At 43.3% G+C, this 11,356-nt stretch overlaps 1 protein-coding gene across 1 annotated transcript in view; it reads left to right on the plus strand.

Moving 5' to 3' along the window:
• The window catches only part of LOC139533705 (N-acylneuraminate cytidylyltransferase-like), a 42,877-nt gene that overhangs the window by 9,375 nt on the left and 22,146 nt on the right, over positions 1 to 11,356 (plus strand). The window contains exons 6-7 of the mRNA XM_071332009.1: positions 4,636 to 4,807; positions 6,643 to 6,808. Coding sequence (XP_071188110.1) covers positions 4,636 to 4,807; positions 6,643 to 6,808 — 338 coding nt within the window. The remainder of the gene's footprint in view (positions 1 to 4,635; positions 4,808 to 6,642; positions 6,809 to 11,356) is intronic.

Genomic DNA, 11,356 nt, shown 5'->3' on the forward strand with positions numbered 1-11,356 from the left:
TTCCCTGTGTGTGTTGTTCCTCTCCAGGTTTGGTTACTTTGGTCTGGACAAGCCTGAGATGTATTTCCCTGTGTGTGTTGTTCCTCTCCAGGTTTGGTTACTTTGGCCTGGACAAGCCTGAGATGTATTTCCCTGTGTGTGTTGTTCCTGTCCAGGTTTGGTTACTTTGGTCTGGACAAGCCTGAGGTGTATTTCCCTGTGTGTGTTGTTCCTGTCCAGGTTTGGTTACTTTGGTCTGGACAAGCCTGAGATGTATTTCCCTGTGTGTGTTGTTCCTGTCCAGGTTTGGTTACTTTGGCCTGGACAAGCCTGAGATGTATTTCCCTGTGTGTGTTGTTCCTGTCCAGGTTTGGTTACTTTGGTCTGGACAAGCCTGAGGTGTATTTCCCTGTGTGTGTTGTTCCTGTCCAGGTTTGGTTACTTTGGTCTGGACAAGCCTGAGATGTATTTCCCTGTGTGTGTTGTTCCTCTCCAGGTTTGGTTACTTTGGCTTGGACAAGCCTGAGGTGTATTTCCCTGTGTGTGTTGTTCCTGTCCAGGTTTGGTTACTTTGGTCTGGACAAGCCTGAGGTGTATTTCCCTGTGTGTGTTGTTCCTCTCCAGGTTTGGTTACTTTGGTCTGGACAAGCCTGAGGTGTATTTCCCTGTGTGTGTTGTTCCTGTCCAGGGTTGGTTACTTTGGCCTGGACAAGCCTGAGGTGTATTTCCCTGTGTGTGTTGTTCCTCTCCAGGTTTGGTTACTTTGGCCTGGACAAGCCTGAGGTGTATTTCCCTGTGTGTGTTGTTCCTGTTCAGGTTTGGTTACTTTGGCCTGGACAAGCCTGAGGTGTATTTCCCTGTGTGTGTTGTTCCTGTCCAGTTTTGGTTACTTTGGTCTGGACAAGCTTGAGGTGTATTTCCCTGTGTGTGTTGTTCCTCTCCAGGTTTGGTTACTTTGGCCTGGACAAGCCTGAGGTGTATTTCCCTGTGTGTGTTGTTCCTCTCCAGGTTTGGTTACTTTGGCCTGGACAAGCCTGAGGTGTATTTCCCTGTGTGTGTTGTTCCTCTCCAGGTTTGGTTACTTTGGTCTGGACAAGCCTGAGGTGTATTTCCCTGTGTGTGTTGTTCCTCTCCAGGTTTGGTTACTTTGGCCTGGACAAGCCTGAGATGTATTTCCCTGTGTGTGTTGTTCCTGTCCAGGTTTGGTTACTTTGGTCTGGACAAGCCTGAGGTGTATTTCCCTGTGTGTGTTGTTCCTGTCCAGGTTTGGTTACTTTGGTCTGGACAAGCCTGAGATGTATTTCCCTGTGTGTGTTGTTCCTGTCCAGGTTTGGTTACTTTGGCCTGGACAAGCCTGAGATGTATTTCCCTGTGTGTGTTGTTCCTGTCCAGGTTTGGTTACTTTGGTCTGGACAAGCCTGAGGTGTATTTCCCTGTGTGTGTTGTTCCTGTCCAGGTTTGGTTACTTTGGTCTGGACAAGCCTGAGATGTATTTCCCTGTGTGTGTTGTTCCTCTCCAGGTTTGGTTACTTTGGCCTGGACAAGCCTGAGGTGTATTTCCCTGTGTGTGTTGTTCCTCTCCAGGTTTGGTTACTTTGGTCTGGACAAGCCTGAGGTGTATTTCCCTGTGTGTGTTGTTCCTGTCCAGGTTTGGTTACTTTGGTCTGGACAAGCCTGAGGTGTATTTCCCTGTGTGTGTTGTTCCTCTCCAGGTTTGGTTACTTTGGTCTGGACAAGCCTGAGGTGTATTTCCCTGTGTGTGTTGTTCCTCTCCAGGTTTGATTACTTTGGTCTGGACAAGCCTGAGGTGTATTTCCCTGTGTGCGTTGTTCCTCTCCAGGTTTGTTTACTTTGGCCTGGACAAGCCTGAGGTGTATTTCCCTGTGTGTGTTGTTCCTCTCCAGGTTTGTTTACTTTGGCCTGGACAAGCCTGAGGTGTATTTCCCTGTGTGTGTTGTTCCTCTCCAGGTTTGGTTACTTTGGTCTGGACAAGCCTGAGGTGTATTTCCCTGTGTGTGTTGTTCCTGTCCAGGTTTGGTTACTTTGGCCTGGACAAGCCTGAGGTGTATTTCACTGTGTGTGTTGTTCCTCTCCAGGTTTGGTTACTTTGGCCTGGACAAGCCTGAGGTGTATTTCCCTGTGTGTGTTGTTCCTGTTCAGGTTTGGTTACTTTGGCCTGGACAAGCCTGAGGTGTATTTCCCTGTGTGTGTTGTTCCTGTCCAGTTTTGGTTACTTTGGTCTGGACAAGCTTGAGGTGTATTTCCCTGTGTGTGTTGTTCCTCTCCAGGTTTGGTTACTTTGGCCTGGACAAGCCTGAGGTGTATTTCCCTGTGTGTGTTGTTCCTCTCCAGGTTTGGTTACTTTGGCCTGGACAAGCCTGAGGTGTATTTCCCTGTGTGTGTTGTTCCTCTCCAGGTTTGGTTACTTTGGTCTGGACAAGCCTGAGGTGTATTTCCCTGTGTGTGTTGTTCCTCTCCAGGTTTGGTTACTTTGGCCTGGACAAGCCTGAGATGTATTTCCCTGTGTGTGTTGTTCCTCTCCAGGTTTGGTTACTTTGGCCTGGACAAGCCTGAGATGTATTTCCCTGTGTGTGTTGTTCCTGTCCAGGTTTGGTTACTTTGGTCTGGACAAGCCTGAGGTGTATTTCCCTGTGTGTGTTGTTCCTGTCCAGGTTTGGTTACTTTGGTCTGGACAAGCCTGAGATGTATTTCCCTGTGTGTGTTGTTCCTGTCCAGGTTTGGTTACTTTGGCCTGGACAAGCCTGAGATGTATTTCCCTGTGTGTGTTGTTCCTGTCCAGGTTTGGTTACTTTGGTCTGGACAAGCCTGAGGTGTATTTCCCTGTGTGTGTTGTTCCTGTCCAGGTTTGGTTACTTTGGTCTGGACAAGCCTGAGATGTATTTCCCTGTGTGTGTTGTTCCTCTCCAGGTTTGGTTACTTTGGCCTGGACAAGCCTGAGGTGTATTTCCCTGTGTGTGTTGTTCCTCTCCAGGTTTGGTTACTTTGGTCTGGACAAGCCTGAGGTGTATTTCCCTGTGTGTGTTGTTCCTGTCCAGGTTTGGTTACTTTGGTCTGGACAAGCCTGAGATGTATTTCCCTGTGTGTGTTGTTCCTCTCCAGGTTTGGTTACTTTGGTCTGGACAAGCCTGAGGTGTATTTCCCTGTGTGTGTTGTTCCTCTCCAGGTTTGATTACTTTGGTCTGGACAAGCCTGAGGTGTATTTCCCTGTGTGCGTTGTTCCTCTCCAGGTTTGTTTACTTTGGCCTGGACAAGCCTGAGGTGTATTTCCCTGTGTGTGTTGTTCCTCTCCAGGTTTGTTTACTTTGGCCTGGACAAGCCTGAGGTGTATTTCCCTGTGTGTGTTGTTCCTCTCCAGGTTTGGTTACTTTGGCCTGGACAAGCCTGAGGTGTATTTCCCTGTGTGTGTTGTTCCTCTCCAGGTTTGTTTACTTTGGCCTGGACAAGCCTGAGGTGTATTTCCCTGTGTGTGTTGTTCCTCTCCAGGTTTGGTTACTTTGGCCTGGACAAGCCTGAGGTGTATTTCCCTGTGTGTGTTGTTCCTGTCCAGGTTTGGTTACTTTGGCCTGGACAAGCCTGAGATGTATTTCCCTGTGTGTGTTGTTCCTCTCCAGGTTTGGTTACTTTGGTCTGGACAAGCCTGAGGTGTATTTCCCTGTGTGTGTTGTTCCTCTCCAGGTTTGGTTACTTTGGTCTGGACAAGCCTGAGGTGTATTTCCCTGTGTGTGTTGTTCCTCTCCAGGTTTGGTTACTTTGGCCTGGACAAGCCTGAGGTGTATTTCCCTGTGTGTGTTGTTCCTCTCCAGGTTTGGTTACTTTGGTCTGGACAAGCCTGAGGTGTATTTCCCTGTGTGTGTTGTTCCTGTCCAGGTTTGGTTACTTTGGTCTGGACAAGCCTGAGATGTATTTCCCTGTGTGTGTTGTTCCTCTCCAGGTTTGGTTACTTTGGTCTGGACAAGCCTGAGGTGTATTTCCCTGTGTGTGTTGTTCCTCTCCAGGTTTGATTACTTTGGTCTGGACAAGCCTGAGGTGTATTTCCCTGTGTGCGTTGTTCCTCTCCAGGTTTGTTTACTTTGGCCTGGACAAGCCTGAGGTGTATTTCCCTGTGTGTGTTGTTCCTCTCCAGGTTTGTTTACTTTGGCCTGGACAAGCCTGAGGTGTATTTCCCTGTGTGTGTTGTTCCTCTCCAGGTTTGGTTACTTTGGCCTGGACAAGCCTGAGGTGTATTTCCCTGTGTGTGTTGTTCCTCTCCAGGTTTGTTTACTTTGGCCTGGACAAGCCTGAGGTGTATTTCCCTGTGTGTGTTGTTCCTCTCCAGGTTTGGTTACTTTGGCCTGGACAAGCCTGAGGTGTATTTCCCTGTGTGTGTTGTTCCTGTCCAGGTTTGGTTACTTTGGCCTGGACAAGCCTGAGATGTATTTCCCTGTGTGTGTTGTTCCTCTCCAGGTTTGGTTACTTTGGTCTGGACAAGCCTGAGGTGTATTTCCCTGTGTGTGTTGTTCCTCTCCAGGTTTGGTTACTTTGGTCTGGACAAGCCTGAGGTGTATTTCCCTGTGTGTGTTGTTCCTCTCCAGGTTTGGTTACTTTGGCCTGGACAAGCCTGAGGTGTATTTCCCTGTGTGTGTTGTTCCTCTCCAGGTTTGGTTACTTTGGTCTGGACAAGCCTGAGGTGGTGCGTCTGCTGCTGTGTAACGTCTCCGGCTGTCTGACTGACGGCCGCGTCCTCATCTCTGTCTCTGGAGAGGAGATGATCTCAGTCAACACCAGAGATACTATGGGTATCCGCATGCTGCAGAGAGAGGGGGTGGAGGTACAGATACTGTACATATAGAACCTATAGAACACACACACACTGACACACACTGCAGAGAGAGGGAGTAGAGATACAAAGATGATGTGATGAATACTGGTGATTCATTCATTGTGTTTTAAAAGATCAAACAGTGACAGACAGGTGTTACTTTATATTTTACAACGACTGCTACCACAAATTAATGTATTGTCTATGTTGTAATGTCTATGTTGTATTGTCTATGTTGTATTGTCTATTTGTAATGTCTATGTTGTATTGTCTATGTTGTAATGTCTATGTTGTATTGTCTATGTTGTAATGTCTATGTTGTAATGTCTATGTTGTATTGTCTATGTTGTAATGTCTATGTTGTAATGTCTATGTTGTAATGTCTATGTTGTATTGTCTATGTTGTAATGTCTATGTTGTAATGTCTATGTTGTATTGTCTATGTTGTATTGTCTATGTTGTAATGTCTATGTTGTAATGTCTATGTTGTATTGTCTATGTTGTATTGTCTATGTTGTAATGTCTATGTTGTAATGTCTATGTTGTATTGTCTATGTTGTATTGTCTATGTTGTATTGTCTATGTTGTAATGTCTATGTTGTATTGTCTATGTTGTAATGTCTATGTTGTAATGTCTATGTTGTAATGTCTATGTTGTAATGTCTATGTTGTAATGTCTATGTTGTAATGTCTATGTTGTAATATGAATTTCCAGGTGAACAAAAAGGAGAGCAGTCATTTGTAAAGTCAATCAAAGTCAATCAAAAATCTGGTTTATTACAAGTTGCAACAGGGAGACAGACACCTCCAGTCCATAAGCAGAAAAAATGTATCTTGGGAGACAGACCCTTTATATCCTAATCAGACAGCACCAAATGCTCTGTAAACACCAGCCTCTTGGAGACAGACCCTTTATATCCTAATCAGACAGCACCAAATGTTCTGTAAACACCAGCCTCTTGGAGACAGACCTTTTATATCCTAATCAGACAGCACCAAATGTTCTGTAAACACCAGCTTCTTGGAGACAGACCCTTTATATCCTAATCAGACAGCACCAAATGTTCTGTAAACACCAGCCTCTTGGAGACAGACCTTTTATATCCTAATCAGACAGCACCAAATGTTCTGTAAACACCAGCCTCTTGGAGACAGACCTTTTATATCCTAATCAGACAGCACCAAATGTTCTGTAAACACCCGCCCAGAGGCTTGTAGGAAGACAAAACAAAAGGCAGTGACTTGTCCAGCTGCTACAGAATCAACCGAGTTCACACAATGTCAATACAATACAACAGTGAATAATCAGTGTTCTCCGACCTGGTACCTCCAGTCTGGTGTCAATCACTATCAATAGATAAGAGAATAATCCATAGCATTCACTATCAAGTCTAGTGACCATCAACCTGCACCTTGAATGTCACAAACAGAACACTGGGAATGATTTGTATTACAGAACTCTAAATACTGTATGTTAAACATTGTGTTAATCACTCTGAACTGAATATGAACTGATGTTTCCTCATTACACTCAGTCTGTACAATACATAGAACAGAGCTTCCATACAAAACAGAGCTTCCATACAAAACAGAGCTTCCATACAAAACAGAGCTTCTATACTAAACAGAGCTTCTATACTAAACAGAGCTTCCATACAAAACAGAGCTTCCATACAAAACAGAGCTTACATATTAAACAGAGCTTCCATACAAAACAGAGCTTCCATACTAAACAGAGCTTCCATATTAAACAGAGCTTCTATACAAAACAGAGCTTACATATTAAACAGAGCTCACATAGAAAACACAGAGCATAAACATTTGTTTTATTCTGTCTCCTCCAGGTGATCCTGATCTCGTCCATTGAGGACCTTCTGACCAAGGCCCTGGCTGACAATCTATCCCAGAGGACAGGCTGCGAGGTCAGACAGCTGGGCAAGGACATCCAGTGTGAAGTCAAAGCCATGATGGACGACAAGGATCTGGACTGGAAGGAGGTCGCCTATATGGGTAAACTCACTGTTCTTTTCATTTAACAATTTACTACTACTACTACTACTACTACTACTACTACTACTACTACTACTACTGCTGCTACTACTGCTGCTACTGCTACAAATGCTACAACCGCTACTACTACAAATAGTACTACTATTACTAATTCATTTTAGTTTTATAGTACAGTTTGTAATATAGTGGAATCTCAAGGTTCTTAACATTCTATTTTGAGTAATACTTGTGCGTTCATGTCAATCAAAGCGTGTTAAGGTATTTATTTGGAGCCCTTCTGAGATGGAAATCAAATCAAATTTTATTTTGTCACATGCGCCGAATACAACAGGTATAACCTTACAGTGAAATTATGACATACAAGCCCTTAACCAACTATGCAGTTATAATAAATAAATATAAGAATAAGAAATAAAAGTAACAAATAATTAAAGAACAGCAGTAAAATAACAATAGCGAGGCTATATACAGGGGGTACCAGTACAGAGTCAATGTGCAGGGGCACCGGTGGGTCAAGGTAATATGTACATGTAGGTAGAGTTATTAAAGTGACTATGCATAGATAATATCAGAGAGTAGCAGCAGTGTACAAGAAAGGGGGGGCAATGCAAATAGTCTGGGTAGCAATTTGATTAGATGTTCAGGAGTCTTATGGCTTGGGGGTAGAAGCTGTTAAGAAGCCTCTTGGACCTAGACTTGGCACTCCGGTACCGCTTGCCATGCGGTAGCAGAGAGAACAGTCTATGACGGGGGTGGCTGGAGTCTTTGACAATGTTTAGGGCCTTCCTCTGACACCACCTGGTATATTTGGGCTGCAGGTAGCCTAGTGGTTAGAGTGTTGGACTTGTAACCGAAAGGTTGCAAGAGCGAATCCCCGAGCTGACAAGGTAAAAATCTGTCGTTCTGCCCCTGAACAAGGCAGTTCCCACTGTTCCTAGGCTGTCATTGAAAATAAGAATTTGTTCTTAACTGACTTGCCTAGTTAAAATAAAATAAAAAATAGAGGTCCTGGATGGCAGGAAGCTTGGCCCCAGTGATGTACTGGGCTGTACACACTACCCTCTGTAGTGCCTTGCGGTCAGAGGCTGAGCAGTTGCCATACCAGGCAGTGTTTATATTACAGACTCAGAGAGGGAGAGGTTGAAAATGTCAGGTATAATAGGCTCGATTTCTCTCAGGAATGTGACCATAGCAGGGGTGTTTGATAACCACGTATCAATGAAACTATCAGAGATTAAATGTCAACAGTGAAGTTTGAACCAGTTGAACCTGATTGTGATTGTCAAGGTGACCACATTATGCCTTGTTATGGAACAGTATCTCCTCATTCCCTGTTTCCCACCTCCTTATCTATCTCTTCTCACCCCTCCATTTCTCTCCTCTCACCCCTCCATTTCTCTCCTCTCACCCCTCCATTTCTCTCCTCTCACCCCTCCATTTCTCTCTTTTTATTTTTTATTTGGGTCACAAGGGCGATTCAATCATAAAAATAACATTACACTTTTTCCCCTTGTACTTATTTTATTTACACACCATCCCACCCTTTCCAGACATACCCCCCCCCCCCCTGGAATGTAAAAATCCACTTTCACCGGGTGCCTTCCCAAACTTGTACCCCATGGAACCCCATATGCACGAAGCACTGACCGTAGTTGAAGATATAGAAGAATGACGACCCTGGCAAATCAAAACGAAAACTAAGTTCCTCCAAACTAACATGACCCTTGGAGTTGAATATATCACCTAGATTCTTGACTCCTTTTGGAGACCAGGCTCTAGTGTCCAACGGTTTATTACCAGAAGTAACAGCCTTGTTATGCCATAGAGGGGTATGGAGATGCCACTTCCAGTTACCATCTACGCCCTTCTCAACCTTCCTAAAATTCTCTATTGTATTAGAAATGATCGGACCAAAATACAACATGCATGTCTTATTAGATATACCACAGAATAACACATCTTGCAATCTAGTAGGTGAAACAAGTTCTTCCTCAATAGTTCTCCAAGAGACTGATGTAGACTGATCAAACCATGATCTAAGTGGAGTAACTGGAAAGACTGGTGAGACTGGTGGTAAATACAAAACATTTGGTAATGCAAGTCCACCATCCACCTCTGTCATTGTAACACCTCAAACCTAATCTTTGGATATTTGCCATTCCAAAGGTATTTAGGTATACGTTTATCAATCCTTTCCCAATATTCTACTGGTGGAGGGAGGGGGATCATCATGCTCAGGAAACTAATACGTAGCAACACATTCATCTTTATGGAAGCTGCCCTAGTTTCTAAAGAAGCAGGCAACTTCTCCCAAACTGTTAAATCCTGTTCAACTTCCTTATAAATCTTCTGATAATTAAACTTCACCAGACCTTGCAGGGATGTTTGCATACTAATACCCAAATACATGAGCTGTGTTTTCATAGGAATTGTTGAGGGAAGTGAAACTTTTTTGGCCGCTTCATTCAGTAACATTAATGCTGATTTTGTCCAATTTATTTTTTACCCGGACAGCAATTTGAATTCTTCAAATGTGGATAATAAAGATGAGATAGAATTTTGATATAGGAGAATATCGTCTGCATATAGTGATATGGTATGAGAGGAGGATGTAATCAGTATAGGAGAAGCCCCACTACATTCTGCCTTAGATGTTGGGCTAAAGGCTCTAGCGACTAAATGAATAACGTTGGGGATAGGCCATCTTGTCTACATCCCTGAAAAATAGGGAATGGACTTAAGTGTATGCCATTAGTAGAAACCATAGCAACAGGGTTAGCATATAACACACAAACCATATCAATAAAATTCTTTCCCAAACCAAATTTCTCCAAAACAGCACACAAGTACTGCCATTCAAGCCTGTCAAAAGCCTTCTCAGCATCTAGAAACAGCACAGCACACAGTGTGTCCAGCTGTTGTGGTTCATGTATTACATGCATTCATCATCTGACATTATCAGCTGCAAGGAGACCTTTCATAAAACCTGACTGGTCCATGTGAATCAACTTATCCTAATACTTTTCAATACAATTTTTGGTCTGAATGAATTAAATATATCAGACGATAATTTGCACAGACTCTGTGATCGTTCCCTTTCTTTGGCAGTAGAGAGATTAATGTAGAGTTAGTATGCTCATGAAAAACCCTTGTCGATGGCCGAATGAATTTACTCCAATAATACTGGTCCTAAAATGCCTCAATAATGTAGTAACAGCTCAGGTGGAATGCCATCCGGGACAGGGGATTTACCCTTTTTAGCACCTTTGAGTGCTGACTCCATTTCCTCTAATGAGATCCCCAGATCCGCAGATTGCTTCTCCAATATGGGCAAATAAAGATGATCTAAAAACTGCATTTGTCTGGTTCAAACTGGGTAGAAGATTTATATAACTCCTGGTAAAAAGACTGAAATGTTGTATTCATTTCCTGTGGGTCAGAAAGTAAGCCTTTAACTAGGGATTAAATAGATTCTATAGAAGTACAAGATTCACCTTGTTTCAATTTTAAGGCTAGAAGCCTGCTTGGTTTGCTCCTATTAAAATGATAGTTCTGCCTCACTCTATGCATGTGTCATGTGTTAGTTGTGCAGAGGTGAGAACGGCGAAGGACACAGAACTGAGTAAAATAACGAACTTTTTCTCTGGAAAAATAATCAGCAAAAAATAAATCCACGCAGGGATCACAAACCCTAACACAACAGACTAACACAGAACCGGGAACAATCACGCACAAAACATAATGAGAACCAGAGGGTTAAATAGGGAAATAATAATAACGTAATGGGAACCAGGTGTGTACAATCAAGACATTACAAATGGAAAAAGAAACGTGGATCAGTGGCAGCTAGAAAGCCGGTGAAGACGCCCGATCAAGGAGAGGCACCAACTTCGGCGGAAGTCGTGACAGCATGATGAACTCAGCTCTCCTCCTTAATAAATTATTCAGTTCCAGTTTAACCACCCTTAAATCATTGCTGACATTATTTGAGTAATCCCTTTTCTGGTTTTGTTGAAGTGATTTATATTTTTTCTCCAATAACTTGATTCTGTGATTCCTGGCTTTATTGAGGTCCAATGCAAAATAAGATGTAAAGTCTGTGATTAACCCTTTAGTTGCCATCCATGTAAACCTGGGGTCCTCTGCAGAGTCCTTGTTTTTTCTAAGAATTCAACTACTTTCGCTTGAAATTCAGCCACGAACAATTCGTTTTGAAGAAGGGTCGTATTAAAACGGCAACGTTTTGTTTTATTTACCTTAAAGCTCACATCCACTTGGGTAACCAGGGGATTATGATCTGAAAGCGTCGCAGGCAATATTTGTATTTGCGTGACGCACATACTTAGAGTGCGTGAGAATAGAAAACAATCAATTCTAGAGTGTCTGATTAAATAGCTTCTCTATTAGTAAGGAGAGACAGGGGGAAACTGTCTGATTACATAGCTCCTCTATTAGTAAGGAGAGACAGGGGGAAACTGTCTGATTAAATAGCTCCTCTATTAGTAAGGAGAGACAGGGGGAAACTGTCTGATTACATAGCTCCTCTAT

This window comes from Salvelinus alpinus, chromosome 11 (assembly GCF_045679555.1).
Source record: "Salvelinus alpinus chromosome 11, SLU_Salpinus.1, whole genome shotgun sequence".
NCBI classification, from domain to species: Eukaryota; Metazoa; Chordata; class Actinopteri; order Salmoniformes; family Salmonidae; genus Salvelinus; species Salvelinus alpinus.